The 16,369-nt window shown below is 34.6% G+C and overlaps 1 protein-coding gene across 1 annotated transcript; it reads left to right on the top strand.

The window, feature by feature from the left end:
• On the top strand, positions 1 to 2,073 carry LOC112287460 (U-box domain-containing protein 25). The gene has a single exon (XM_024530464.3). The coding sequence runs from the start codon at positions 416 to 418 to the stop codon at positions 1,748 to 1,750; it is 1,335 nt and encodes a 444-aa protein (XP_024386232.1). The 5' UTR covers positions 1 to 415; the 3' UTR covers positions 1,751 to 2,073.
• The last annotated feature ends 14,296 nt before the right edge of the window (positions 2,074 to 16,369 follow it).

Here is a 16,369-nt window from a genome sequence, read left to right on the forward strand (position 1 = left end):
CGTTACTCTGCCATTCACTGACTCATCTCCTCCTTCAGCCTTCATCTTCTCCACCTCGCGGACTATTCCTGACCCTCTCGGTAGGCGCGTATTTATTCAACACAACGGAAGCCTAGATTTCTTGACACGCAGGAAGCACTGTTGTGAATCATGTCGCAATCGCTGTAGAGTTTCGACATTGTGAAGCTGGTGTGGATGAGATTGAGGCGGTCGAGTGCTGCAGCTCTAGACAAGGGAGAATTGGTCTGGGTATGGACCGGAAAGAACATGGTTGGGTGCTCGGTGTTGCTGGAAGCGTCAGGATTGGTTGCAAGAGCGGCGAGGGACGACTGATATAAAGGAGGGGAATTGGAGCTTAGATGCTGTGAAAGAGGAAGAGTGTGTGAAAGAGGAAGTGTGTAGGAATTAGAAGTACATGGGATTAGATATGGCGCTTGGCTCTAGCCTGCAGGTGCAGGAGAGGACGCAACTGAAGCTGCAGCTTCCGCACCAGGTGATCGTCCCGGCGTTTTTTCTGTGCCCCATATCGCTGGAGCTGATGCGGGATCCCGTGACGTTATGCACAGGAATGACGTTCGACCGCGCCAGCATAGAGCGGTGGCTGGGACTCGGGCACAACACGTGCCCTGCGACTAATCAGATTCTCGAGAGCCAGGAGCTCATTCCAAATCATACTCTTCGACGTCTCATTCAGAACTGGTGTGTTGCCAATAAGGCTTACGGCGTGGAGCGAATCCCAACTCCGAAAGCGCCGGCGGAGCCAGGCGACGTGAAGCAGTTGCTCGAAGGCATCGGTCAATGTGAGGAGGTGGGGTGTGATTCCTTGAAGAATCTGTGGAGTTTAGCGAAAGAGTGTGAGCGCAACAGGAGGTGCATTGAGAAAGTGGGGGCGGTCCCCATTCTCGCTAAGGCTTTGGCCCAACTATGGGTGGGCATGCGCTACTCTGCGGGTTGCAACAGGGGTCGGGAGGTAGCTTGTGAAGAGGCATTGGCCACAATCGCGCTGCTTCAGCTTGACGATGGCGACAGGAGGGCTCTGGTTGCTCCAGAGTCACTCGAGTGTTTGGTATTTCTCCTCACGTCCGGAAGTCTGGACGCGAAGTTAAACGCGGCCGACGTTATTCATACTTTGTGTGAGGAGGATCCTCATGTGAAAACTGCCGTGGCTAGCCTCCCTGGAGCCATGAAAGGGCTTGTAAACCTCCTCAAGGATGATTTGTGTCCAAGAGCAGTCCAGGCAGGTTTGCGGTGCTTGTTGTGTGTCTGCCTTCCCCGAAGTAACCGTGTCATGGCCATTGAGTGTCGAGCTATAAGCGTTGTGGTGGAGCTTTTGCCGAACACCGAGAAGAGAACCAAGGAGCTGGCATTCGCGGTTATGGAGATTCTCGCTAACTGCGCCGAAGGTCGGGAGGCGATCTCCAACCACGCCCTGGCCATCCCCATGATAGTCAAATCAATGTTGGGCGTCTCGCAACGCGTTACGGAATGCGCTGTGTCGACCTTGTGGGTCGTTCTTTCCTACGCCTCCAACCGAAGTGTTACAAATACGGCGTTGCAAGCAGGAGCATTCGCCAATCTGCTCATGTTACTGCCTGGCGAGTGCAGCCAGCGCGCGAAGCACAAAGCCCGGGACAGCTTGAGGCTCCTCAACGAGAACTGGGGTAGCTACACTTGCAGACCCGCCGACGAAGCTCGCATCATCAACAAGCGAGACTTGGGTCAGCTGCGATTTAAGACCGATCTAGTGTAAATTTTTAGTGCCACCTTTTTTCAGGTTCCAGGAGACAAATGTAGCTCCAGTTCATTTGTTCGAAGACCAAGTGATTGCACATCTTGGAGCGCCACGTTACTGTTATTCTTTTAGGGCGCTGTGATTACCGCGACCTTCACCAGATTGTATAGCTGTAGAACATTAAATTGATGGAAAAATTAAAAAATGGAAAAAAGAAACGGCCTTTCTGACTCCTTCCAGAACTGGATTCGTTTTTTTTCTTTTCTTTTCATTAACCGGCAGGATCGATGTTGGGGTTTTTGCATTCATGAGACAAAAATTTGCCATGTCCCATTCACAAATACACTTCAGGTCGTTAATTCCACTGCTTGAAGTTTTCATAAACATAGGTCTGACTATAACTGGCCGCCATCTCTTTAGCCATGCAATTTTCCAGGCTTTGATTGACGCTAAGTCGCTTAGACCTTCGTGTCACCCATCTCTGCGACAGTTTCAATAGTTGCCTGCTCCGAGCAACTTGTTTCATCGCCGACAGGAGGTTGCTTCATTCTTCGTCCTTCGCCAGACGGATCTGAAGCTGCGTCTCAATGTCCGGACCCACCCCCCCTTCCAGGATTGCGGGAATTAATCTCCTATCAAACCATCCAAGAGTTTGGATAATCTATTCAGAGGGTGGACTGCGAGTGCAAACGATACCGTCTGAGCGATACCAGCTCACACGATGCCATCACCTGAGCGATCGTGTTGACTCAAGCCGAGATTGCACGGCTCCAAACACTTAACCTTTTAAATGCCCTGCGTTGATAATGTGAGAGAGTTGATTATTCGATTTCAGCTGCCATTAAATTCACCTCCCAAGCCACGCTCACTGTTGAATTGCTGCACCTGTGGAAGCATTCGAACTCTCACGTGAGCTTGCTCCAGTTAGGTTACTTCTTCGTGGTTGAATGCCTCATCGTCTGTGCAACCCTGATGGCGCAGCTGTTCGGGGCTCATGAAGACGGGACATGGATGCAAATTATTGAACTGAGGATGTGGTTTTTCAACGTCTGTCAGGGAAATTCAACCAGACTGTTTCCTTGACGTGCAAGCCCCTCGAGGCATTTGAGGGTATTCCACCCGCTCAACAGATGCTGTGTCGCTGTGCGGGCTCTGCTGTGATGCAGTAGCCTGCAGCCGATGGATGATTTCGTCACTTTCTTCTAATCTGACTGCTCAGTCTGCAGCCAAGGTGAAAAGTCGTGATGGATTGCGGAGCGTAGCGGCCCGAAGTTTACATCGAAACATACATCTACGATCTCCTACAGTGAGATGAGTCCCAGTTCAATTATCCAGCGTACACCGGCCAAAATGGATTGTACTCTTAAGCATACGAAAGCAAATGAGTGCCGCCTGTACTTCTACAAAGCAGGTCAAACCTAATCAAGTTGTCACCTTTCACGTTGAAAAACACTGTAAAACCAGGCCAGTGGAATTGTCTGCACATGATTTGACATCACATTATCATGCCAATGCCGAGCGCAGGTTGACCCTCAGTGGAGTGAGTGAATTACCTTGAAGTCACTCACAACCCATCATAAGATTGCTGCAGGGCATGAGTTATGGTTGGGAGACAACTGCCATTGATGATTGTCGAACCAATGTCCATGGCTACGATGCAGGCAGCCTGGCAATTCCTAATAAGTTCAATGCTCATCCCCACTGTTGAGCACTCCTCACATGATTTTTACGCTGCCACCTACTTGTCGATCTCATTACTGCTGCCATAGGGGGGTACACTGTCTTTACAGTGGGGTATTGATCGCTTGCTGGTGGTGGCATGCCGGAGGGTGTCACGAGCATGTGGGGACGTATCATGACGCTGGCGGAGTTGCTAACTTCCCTTGCCCCCTGTTTGTAGCCATTTCGTGCAGCATCCGATTAATGCCGATATCAAGACCAACGCAGCGCATTAGGTCGGGGTGAATAGTGAGCTAGGCGTGATTGGTTTCCTGCAATCAAGTGATCACTCCACTGATGAGCAGCCCTGCTTGACTTTAACCCCAACTTAAGGCCTGTCAAGGGTGTGAGGAGCATTCCCCACCCTACATCACTGCCACTGCCAGGCGTGGTACCACGTACAACCCCAACCAGGTCAAAACATCAATCACCCAGTATGGGTCAATAGCCAGGTCTACTCATAATGGAGCTCAGGGAACAGGAGAGACGGTAAGCTTTCATTCTCCTGAGGTTTTATTACACAGACTCCATGACACTGCTGATCGCGTCAGGCTGGCGAGTAACAACAGCCCTGGCCCCTAGCCAGTCGTATTTCGCAGACAAGACAGACGACGCGACAGCGGATTCCAACACCGGATCGATCCGGCGGGTGAGTGGCCAAGTCAACAGCCTGCCTGCCTGCTCTTCACCCACCGTAATCGTTTGCCTCCTCTTGCATTCTCGCTCCCCCTCCACAATCGCGATTGACTTGCGGTGCCTGCTATCTGCGAGTGGCCATCACCACGATTGCCTTGTCTCGAGGGTGTGGTGGCTCTCGGTGTGATCCTGCAGCAGTAATGGCCCTCCTGCATTCTGTTCCTTCATTCACCCGCCTTCGCTTCTGCTTTTGCCTTTGCCTTCTCCTTCACCTTCGATATGGCGCCTGCTTGATCTGCTGGACCTGAGCTCTTCCGGGTTCGAATCCTGCTCTGCCTCGCATTGTCTTGTCTTCTTATTCTTGGCTCATTCTCTGCCATCACCATCTGCGAAAAATGGATCTAACACATCACTTTTTCTTTTTTTGCTTTTTTTCATTTTGACGCAAATAAAGGTTTAACTTTACTGCAGAGATAGTGTACAACCTCCAGCCAGAGAGGTAAGTTAGTACCTTCTTAAATACAAAATCTACTACTAGGACCTACCAGTTTCCAGACTGGTTTAGAATGCTGCCATGATGCCATTATGTTCTCCGCGCACCATTTTTGATAGAACCTCTAAATGAGCTCCTCCGCATGTGTTGGATTACTTTTAATTTGCTGTTAGGTTTTGGACCATGCATTTCTTCCATAATCTACTAGGTGAAACCATATCTTTTGGCATAGCTTCACACTCGGCCAGTGGATGCCATTAAATGCGGTGTCATTTCTATTGATCCATCACTCATGTAATGACACCGCGCAATAGTAACCACACTCTATTTGGCCTTCTGAACCTTTGTGGAATCCTATACGCGAAAACACAATGTTTCCAAGAGGGTGAAAAATTCCCAAGACTTGGATTCTGTTGTTGAGTATTTCTTGGATTTCGCCCTTGTCTTAACTAACTTGCGCGATCGTCATCAGAGGACCTACGGTGTCCATACTCCACCCGCTGCCTCGCCCTTGTCGCAGTCCTCGGTGAGAGAAGTTGTAGAATATGGATGCCCCACTTCCATGCTTTGATCGCTGAAGCTTACTCCCATGTGGGGCAACATTGGTCTACATTGTTACCCACCCGGCTTTTCCACAAGTTAACAGCCACGGCCCTATGCCAGGTTAACGACAACAAGCTCGTTTCCTTCCTTACCCGTTCCTTATCCCGTACATTCGCCCATTTCATTTTGAAATTGAGAGGAAGAATTCCATCCCATTCTTTTCTCGGCACATCCTGTGTTTCATGATGTTTCCGCAGCAGCGATCTGCCCAGTTTAGCTGGGTAGTGTATAAATGGAACTCCTCCTTGCCATTGGAATCGCTCAGGATTCCATCTTAATGAGTCGACCCTCCCGTAACACAACATGCAAATCTTTTCATGGGGCTATTTTTTCGTAGGCAAGATTCTTACTCTTTAGAAAATCCCACAAGCGAGGGTTAAGTCTTGATCTTCTCGCCTCATTCCTTGAAACTGGAGTTCTCTGTCTCATCTTGAAATTTGGCTAGTCACAGTGTATAATTTAACCATCAATGGAATCCAGAATTCTGTCTCTCATATTTGCCTGGAACTCACGACACAATTGCCACACTACCATAAGATGATGGGCCTATTCAGAGTGGAACAGGCCAGCCCATTCTTGCACTTTTAACTGTGTGACAGGGCCAATTTTTGAATATCTTTGATAGATGCAAGAGTAGCTTCTTTTCATAATCATTGTATTAAAGCCTTCTATTATAATGAGGAAAAGATAAGAAGCTAAAAGATGGCCTTGCCTAATCTTTCTTTTGATTGAAAAGAATTTAGTCTTAGAGCCATTTATCTTTATACTAGCTTTTGCATTTATAATTAATTGTCAAACCATTTAAATAAATTTGAAGGAAAAGCTCATTTTTCTATCAAAGTAAACAAAAATTTCCACTTAACTATATCATATTCTTTAGAAAAATCTAATTTCAAAAAGATGAGTATTTAATTCGACTTCTTTGTTGATTCCATAGTCTCATGCTTGAATAATAATTTATCTAAAATATATCTATGGATAAAAAAAAGCCAATTGATCTATGCTGATAATATTCATAAGAATTGGTTGAAGGTAGATTTATAGATCTTTTGCATAAATCTTGTAACTAAAATTAAAGAGAGTAATTGGCCTTTAATTATATAAGTCATTCCAAGGTCCCTTCTTATGTAATAATGTTATTAATTCATATATCATACTTAAAAAAAATCAACCATAGATGATGCTTTTTTTTATTATAATTAAATATTTTTGTCCAAAATATAATTATATCTCAAAAAAGTTGATAGAATTCAAAAATGACACCATTTAGGCCTAGAGATTTATCTATGTACATCACCTACATAGCATTTGTAAATTCTCCCAATGAAAGTGTATTTTGTAAACTTGCTTTTGTTGATGGATCAGGCTTCTCAATCATGTCGAACACAACTTAGTAATTAGCTTCTTATGTGAATTAATCAATTGATTGTATTGTATATAATTTTGCATAAATATTTTAGTATAGGTATACTAATACTTTGGGATTACTATGACCTTGATTCTATGTGCCCAATAATTTAGAGATGTGCATTCTTAGTGGGTCTAAAAGAAATTTTTGGTAGAATGGTTGCTTTCTTTCTACCACTTCAACCAAATACAAAGAAACTAGTCATTTGTATTTTTTTTTCTTATGGATCTATATCTATTCAATGTTATATGTAAGTTGTGTCTACGAGGTTGTTTCTTCAAAATGTTATTGAAACTGAGCAAATAACTCACCTAATTCCTTATATAAGTTGTTCTTAATCCATTGCCTCTTTGTTGCCATGCTTATATAATAGATTTTGTAATACTTAATACATCAATGCAATCTTTTAAAAAAAAAAGGAATAGAGTATAATTTCTATTTCCTCTACACATTGATTTACACCTCTTATAGAAAAGATACTAGGCATTCATGACATAGATTGATTTTTGTCATGATTCCTCTTACAAGTGAACTACCTTCTATATTATAAGGTCATTGGAATATGCACTATCTTCCAATATTTCATACTTTGATCAATTTGTCATCTTCTTCTGTGACTAAATGGTTTAAATTTGGTCCAAATATGCCATTGCTTTACTTGTACCCTGCTTCTTATTGTCCCAACTCAAGTGCAATATATACAATGTTGAAAATCTCTTCTTAACTTGGAGAAAGTTTTTTAAGTTATTAAATATTCTCTTTTCATATTAAATATGTCCCAAGATTACTAATCTATTGGAATTGATTTTGTTACACTAATATTGTACAAAATTCTAACCTCTAATCATGATCTATTTGCAATCATTAGATAAAGAGTCCACCAATTCACTCTAAAATATGCATTGTTTATGGAAAAAGTATGGTGCTTAGATGTTCACCACTACAATCTCCTAACTTGATATTTTTTCTAATCATAGCTATTATAATTTTTTAAATTTGGATTATTCAAAAGAACCTATTATATGTGTAATTTACAAAAAAAATCTATATTTTAATTTCATTACCTTTCACATTTAATTAATTGGTATTTTGATTATATGCTATATCTACATCCTACCTATAGAAATTGGGACCTAGTTAGATTTAATTCTTTACAAATAACAATACTAAACTACATAGTTTGTAATTCTGAATATATAAAATGTTTACTTTGTGCTTTTTTTGATAGAAATGTTTTTGTACTACCATGATTTTTACCAAGTCGTTTAGACCTTGAATTTTTTACGTGAAGATGGCTAATTTCATTAGTAGGGATGAGAAGAGGAGAAGGTATAATTTATCACAATCAAGAGGTACTATTGTTGCTTAGAATTCAATATCATATCTTTACTAAAAGTAGTACTAATTTTGTCATTATTCCTTCACCATGGAGCCACTTTGTAAATAGAAGTGACAAGTAAGTCATTAACTCTTGATTTATTTTCAATAATTTTTGAATTATCTTCATAGATGTTTTCGAATATTTGAGAATGTCTTCCAATCATATTTCTATTATAGTTTGGTGAGTCAGGTAGGACATTTTAATTGCTCTAACAATTCTTTTTTATTGATGCATCAAAAAGTTGATCAAGACGATCTCTTTTTATTTAAGTATATATCCAATTAAGCCAATTAGTGATTAATTATGGTATGTGAGTAGGTACTAGACATTTCTATTAGCAGATTTTGATTTGTGTTATTTCCTCCCACTTCTTTCAATATTCCTTCATTAATGATTGATTTTATTTATACTAGATTTATCAAAGAATTTAGAGTTGGCTCACTAATTGCCTTGCTAAGTATTAAATCTACAATTTGAGAACCTCTATTTGTAGAATTATTTCCATTTGATTGAGTCAATCTATCTGTTGTTGTATTATATGAAGTCTTACTTGAGAATGCACCAAGTACCTGGCTTTGGAAGTTAGAATAGAAATTACAACAAAAAAATCCTAAATATAATAGAATATTAAATAAAATCTAATTAAACCTTAATAATATTAAGCAAGCTTTAATCAAATTCAAAAGAAATCTTATAGAAATTAGAAAAAAAATAGTAAGATATCTTAAAGGAGTTCAAAAGAAATCCACAATAAAACTTTAAAAAATATTAAAATAATCACAAATATATCTTAAATAAATCTCAATCAAGTCCTAATTTAATCTTAGTTGAAATCCTAATGGACTTCAATCAAATCTTAGGCCAAATCCTAAATCTTAAGCAAATCCTAAATCCTAAATCTTAAAAAAATCCTAAAAAAATATTAATCCAAATCTTAAATCCTAATCCAACTTTAAAACTTAATCAAACCTTAATCAAAATCTAAACCCTAAACCAATTCTAATCCTAAATCAAATCTTAACCAAAACCTAACCAATTCAATGTAATCCTAGTGTAATTTAGAACCTCAATATTTATTGATTAAAATGTTGATCTTGCTTAAAGTTTTGAATACTTTTCAAAAACTAAATTAACAAAAAACACACAAAATTTGAAGTTAATCACACTTACCAAATAGAAGTAAAATCCTAAAATCTGCTCAAGTATTGGCCAACCTATTACTACTGCAATCTGAATGTTGAACTTCTAGTGCCAATATTTTCTTTTCAAATTATTCAATTATTTTCAAATTTCATGTACATGTAGTAAATCAAGTCTATTACCTTGAAATATAAAATTCACTCCAATTCAACTAATAGATTGCTAAAGATCTTAGAAATCCTAACTGCCTCAAAAAGTTTAATTTCTGAGACCTCAACCTACTTGAAATTTAATAATCTTCAATTCAACTATTTGATTAAGCTCAAACTTACAACACATACTTCAAATAATTTTTCATATAAGTTTTCAAAATTTTAACCATAGATCTACTATCAAACTTAGAAAATTCTCCAAAACATAATAACCTTTTTATTTTATAAATTTTAGAATCACCCAAAATAATTGTAAATTTCCAAAGCTCTTACAAAGTCATTATATACTCATATCACTAAAAATCAACATCCAAAGAAATCCTATTAGATTTTCTCTCAAATTCCATTCTTCAATTTGCAAAAAAAACCCTAAATTGCCATAGATGCTTAGTTTTGTGCCTTGGGATTTGATTGTTATCTAGGTTGATAACCAATCTTCTTTGGATAACAAATTTTATCCCTTTGAATTAATTTTTTCTAAATTCAACTCTTAACTTCATCTTATATATGTTCATATCCTTTATTTTTCTGATCTACCTTATTTTATCTTATTTATGGCCTTACAAAGTAAATAGAAGCTTACTTTGTAAAAATGAAGTATTGATACCTTTAGTTTTAGTTTTTCTGAACTATTATCTATTTTCTAATATAATTTGCTATAATATTTGAAGTAAGATCTTCTATAATATAATAGTTTCTTCACCTTTTTTTACCTATTAATTGTGTTACATCACAACACCATGTTGTTATGTGTAGAGGCAATAGTGGTCTTATTTCTCTTTTTAAATTCTATGGATGCATGATTGGAACTTAAATTCATTGTATTGTCTTCATCTTGCTAGATCATTTGTAGTTTATTTGGATGACTAGATTTTTCATGTAATCTATCATATCAATTTTTCTTTATTATATTAAGCTTATTTATATCCAAAAACTTTGAAGTGTTTGGTGAAGGTTCTTATTTCTACAGTTCTTCTTTACTAAAACATGTACTCCAAGCTTCTTATCTACAAGTCTTTTGTATTTACCATATCCCTTGGATCGTATTTATTTTTTGATTAATTGGTGCTATTATTTTTTTGAGATTGATTAAAATTTATTACTAAATTAATTGATAATGTTTTGATGGATTATCTTTCAATCCTTTATGGTGGAAGGACTTTTGGAAGGATTTTTGGTTCTATCAAGCCAATGCAATTCTCTACATTTTGAGCTCTTTGGTTGTTGCTAAAGAAGGAGTTTAATGCTAATTGAAGGTCTTGTATACTCGTTTTTATAGGACTTGGTCTTTGTTTACTAAGTAGGAATGGACAATCTCTTATGAAGTGCTTTGTCAACATACAATATCTACACTTAATTAAGAGGTTATTGTAATCAACTTAAAAATATGTAATATTACTTGTTACTAGATTAAAGTCATCAATCATCAATACGTAAAGGCTGCCATTGATAAAAGCAACACAATTTTTTTTATTAAGATTATTTTTATTATTACCATCTTGCTTTAGGATATATCCAAGACAATAGACTAAGTCTCTTGTGCTATTCAAAAATTCATCGGGAATAGATTTCAAAGTTATCAAAGTCAACATTTTTATACTGATTAAATGACTTGAATTAAATTTTGTCATCTAGGATTAAAGTATACAAGTCCCTCATTGTGAAATATACAAAGTTTCTATTAAGATTTTTTTAGAAGTGATTTTGTCTTTACATACCACTTAAAAAAATCTAAAAGTCAAGTCATGTCCTAAGTAGAGATCTTCTTTCACTTTAGCTTTCAATTGCATATTCTAGGCTTATATGATATGGATTATAGGCTTAATTTAAACAAAATATGCAATTATTATATAATGCTATAGTTATTTTATTTCTTATTTTATATTTTTTTCATTCAATTGTACTTCAATGACTTGAGTACTTAGTAAGAATCTTGTATAATCCTTAATTAAATATGTAGAAAGCTTTTTTTAGGCATGGAAGTATAATATTATTATTAGCATACTTATCTAGTTCAATAATAGTAGCAATCAATTCTGACTCCACCTTATTTATCTTCAATGCTTGATCTATCATTTGTCCTTCCTTTGACTAAGTAGGGGCTATTGGAACATGTGTTAATTTTATCTTAAGTATCTCTATGTAAGTTGCTATCTTACTTTCTATTCTATCATCTTTTCTATTATTATATTATGTATATTTTTGCTTGAGAATATATCAAGTACCTAGCTATGGAAGGTAAATAACAATACAACAACCATTCTACTAAGTTTAATAGAACATTAAATAAACTTCAAGAAATTCCTAATAAATCCAATCAAACTTTAATCTATCCAAATAAATTTAAAAGAAACCACAAAAAAAATTAAAAAAAAAATTAAAATACTAAAAATAAATATTCTAGTATGACTATAATTAAAAATCTAATCAAATATTAAACATATCCTAGGTCAAATCTTGATTGAAACTCTAATTGAACCTTAATAAAAACTTAGGTCAAATCTTAATGAAATCCTAATAAAATCCTAAATCCTATATAAATCCTAGACAAGTTTTAAATCAAATTTTAATCCTAACTAAATCCTAGATCTTAAATAAACTCTTAATAAATCCTATAGGAAAATGGAACCTCAAAAACTAATGATCAAATCATTGATATCAACTCAAAATTTGCATATTTTTTAATATCTTAGTTAGAAACAAAAAAAAGAAAGATAGAATCAATTGCACTTACCAATTGAGAGAAATGCAAGATAATCCAATTAAATGTTGGACGGCCTTCTACTCCAATATGAATGCTAAACTTCTAGTACTAATATTTCTTTTTTAAACTATTAAATTGCTAAAAAATTTCATCTAAACATTGGAAATCAATTCTAATATTTATATAAAAAAATTCACTTCAATCCAATTTATAAATTGCCAAAGATCTTAGAAACTTTCACTGATATTCAAACTCTAATTTTTGAGATTTCAATCTACAAAAATCTTTATATACTCCAATCTAATCATTTTATTGACCTCACAAATTTCATATACTTTTACAACTAGCACATCAATATAATGCTCAAATTTCACTTATACATACATCAAAAAATTCAAGAAATCTTCAAATTTGTAAACATATTTTTAATTTTCAAATCCTAATCCTATAAAAAACATCATTAATTTTAAAAATCCCTCAAAATCTCAATATTTATTTGAATACCATAAAACCAATGCCTAAAAATATTTCTTTAAGTTTGCTCTCAAATCTCATTTTTGATCTACCAAAGAATCCTAAAATCATTGTAGGTGTGTAATTTTGTGCCTCAAGGACTGATTTTGATCCAAATTAACAATTGATCCTCTTTGGATATCAATTCTTGGCTTCTTAAGGTCAATTTTACTAAAATCTATTCTTGACTTCTTCTTATACATGCTTCTATTATTTTATTTTTCAATCTACTTTGTTTTGTATTATTTATGGTCCTATAAAGTAAATAGGAGCATTTTTTGCAAAAAGATAGCATTAGTATTTTTTTTTTTACTACCTTTTCAAGTATTATCTATATTTTAAAGATAATTTGCTATAATATTTTAAAATAAGATCTTTAATAATATAATTTTTTCTTCTCTCTTTTATTCATTAATTGTATTACATCATGACACCATATAATTTTTATGACTCTATACCTTCTCCTCCATTCAAAATCCTAGCAAACAACTTCATTCTATCATAGTATTCTTACTACCTCATTGTATGTGACTTGTAATATGTTAAAGTTGTATTTTTACTAAGCTTATAATTAAAGAGTTCTAACATGAGATTACTACTGTATGTATTGTGGTTGATCTTGAAACTTCTTTTTTTACAATAGCATAATTTTCTAAAGCACCATCATTTCCTAAATGATAGTTTTGTTGTTTACAACTTTTCCAAATACATCATATTTTATAGTGTTTCTATGTTTGTCTATATAATTGTGTTTGTGTATATATATATATATATATATATATTTATATTTATATTTATATTTAAGTGTATATATGTCAAGTTTTAGTGGTATATAATTACAAAAGTAGCACTTAGACTATAGATGGGATTGCATATACATGCACAACTAAATAATTGAGTTAATAGAGTGTGCTCACTTTACAAATGAGGCTATTGTGTAAATGTGGTACAAATGTGCCTTCACTTGAATTATTGTCAATTGTTCTTACTTTTGAAATATAAACTAGAAAATTACATCTACTTGTTCAGAATAACATTTGGATTTAATGGTTTTTTTATTGAATTTAGTGAGAAAAAAAAATTATATTGCTAAGATAGAAGTTTTATGAAGAAAATATAAAAGAGCTCTCTTGTTTACTATCAACGATTCATGAAAACAAATACTTAAAATAAACCTCTACTTCTATTCTTAATATATGATAAGTCCATAATTTAACCACATGGACTTTCTAGTATAAATTTAAAAATAAATAGCCTAGTCAATAATGTCCAATCAACATATGAACACTTGTCTTATTAGGTTGATAGGTTGATAGCTTGATAGACTATGGCAGCTATAACTTGTCAATCCACAAAGCAGTGTGAATCACCCATTCTACTTTATATCTAATAAGAGTTATATACTCTATTAATACTCTAATTTAATGACATATTAGACTAACTCAATTTGATGATATCCATCATCTCCTTGAATTTATGATTTTTTTCATGAATTAGACCCTTGGATAAAAAAACTGCAACTATGTCTTGAGTCTCGCAAAAAACTAAGTTGATATCACCACTCTCAATCTTTTCATGAATAAAGTGATCTTGAATTTCAACATGCTTAGTACGAGTATAGAATGTAGGATTTTTTGAAAGAAAAATATAACTTTGATTATTATTATTAAAAATAGTCAAAAGATTGTCTTATGAATATCCAATATCTTTAAGAAAACCTTTGAAACCAAATTACCTCATTTGTAGTATGAGTAGTTTTCATATACTCTACTTCAATAATAGATAATACAACTGTTGGTTGTTTCTTGGTACTCCAACTTATTGCACCATCAACGAACAAAAATATATAATTAATAGTTGAGCACTGTATATCAATATCTCTTGTATAGTCTGCATCACAGTATCCAATTAATTGAAAATTTAAAAAGCTTCCACTGTATTATAGCATATGATTTGATGTGCCTTGAAGATATTGCAAAATGCATTTCACAGCTATTCAATGTTATAGGCCAAAATTTTCCATGTATTGGCTAAAAACTCCCAGTGGATATGAAATATTGGCCCGAGTGCCTATCATTGCATAGATTAAAATATCCACTATATTTTGAAATATAATTCCCGTTACTCTTTCAACTTCCTTAGGAATCTGTAGATTCATGTTTTTTGATAATTTACTATTAGAATCCAAAGGTATAGCCAAAGATTTACAATCTTTCATGTTGAATCTTTCAAGGATATTTTCCACATACTTTTCATGATTGAGATAGATTTTATGAATCTTTTAGTTCCTCATAATCTACACATCCAAAATATAATAGATTTCTTTCAAATCCTTCATTTGAAATCTCTCAATTAGATTTTTTTTATTTTTAAGAGAAGTTTTTTTATTATTAGACATAAGTATCAAATCATCCACATAGAGTACAATAATGATAAAAAAATCCATTAGTTGTCTACAATACTTAAATGTCAGAATCAATATAGCTTCTTCTCAAACTTTGTGAGGCAAAATTTTCATCTATCTTCTTATATCATATCCTAGGAGATTGTTTGAGTTCATAGAGAGTTTTAGTGACTTTACACATCAATTATTCTTCACTTTGTGATATATAGCATTCTGATTGGTCCATATATATATATCTCTTTTTTAAGATCTCCATTCAAGAATGTTGTCTTGATATCCATTTGATGAACTTCTAAATCTTCAATTGTGCCTTGTATAAGAAAGGTACAAATTGAGGTCATTTTTGCCAATAGAGCAAAAATCTCATTGTAATCAATACTTTCTTTTTGTACATAATCTTTTGCAATGAGTCTTATTTTATAGCACTTCATTGAACTATTTATATTATATATGATCTTCAAAATCTATTTGCAACCAATTGATTTTATGTTTATTGATAATAATCTCAAAGTCCAAGTCTTGTTGTCAATGAGACTTTGATATTTTAAATCCATTGCTTCTTTCTACTTCCAAGTATCATCTCTTTTCATAGCTTTAGTGATAGTACTTGTTTCTTCAATGCTTATGTAAAAAGCATTTGCCATACACGCTCAAGATATGAATGTCTTAGAAGGAATCCAAGCAAATGTTGATTCATCAATTACTTACTATTGTGCCAAAAGTCAAGTTCTTGCATATATCATTATAGGTGAAGGTAGAGGTAAAGGTGGGATTAGAGATACGTTTAAAACAGCACATTGTTGTCCAAGTGCTCAAGCATGTGTTTGAATATCTCAAACAAAAGATGAAGATTCAATAGTTGGTTGTTGGTGACTTTTACCAATGTCTAAATTTTCCATTGTATCTTCAGTGTTACTTTTTGAATTTGATGAAGATTCCATAGGCTCAATTTTAATCCTTGTTTTTTGAGGTTTATCAATAGAAACCTCTAAAGTCTCTTTCGTTTGTTTAGAGTCTTCATACTCAATAAACTTAACATCACAACTCTTAATTATGGAGCCATTTTCAACATCATATAAGTGATAGCACTTAGCATCCTCAATATAGTTTAGAAGTATACATTTTTTTCTTTTAGGATTAAATTTTGTGTTTTTTTCATCTAAAACATACATACATGCATTATATCCAAATACATGAAGATATTGTACTGAAGGTTTTATACCTCATCAAACTTCCAATGTTTTTTCTTCCATAGCTATAATAAAAGCTTGATTAGAGACATATGTTGCAATATTAAAGGCTTCTACTCACCATGCATTTGTAAGTTATTTATACTATAACATGTACCTTGCACTTCTAAATAATGTCTAATTCTTGTGTTCTACAACTCCATTTTATTAAGACATATAAGGCGTTAAAAATTA

This window comes from Physcomitrium patens, chromosome 10 (assembly GCF_059467195.1).
Source record: "Physcomitrium patens ecotype Gransden chromosome 10, ASM5946719v1, whole genome shotgun sequence".
In the NCBI taxonomy this organism is placed as follows: domain Eukaryota; kingdom Viridiplantae; phylum Streptophyta; class Bryopsida; order Funariales; family Funariaceae; genus Physcomitrium; species Physcomitrium patens.

What these genes read in the sequence shown, in the direction of transcription:
- LOC112287460 (XM_024530464.3), top strand. Translation starts at nt 416, where the DNA reads ATGGGATTAGATATGGCGCTTGGCTCTAGCCTGCAGGTGCAGGAGAGG.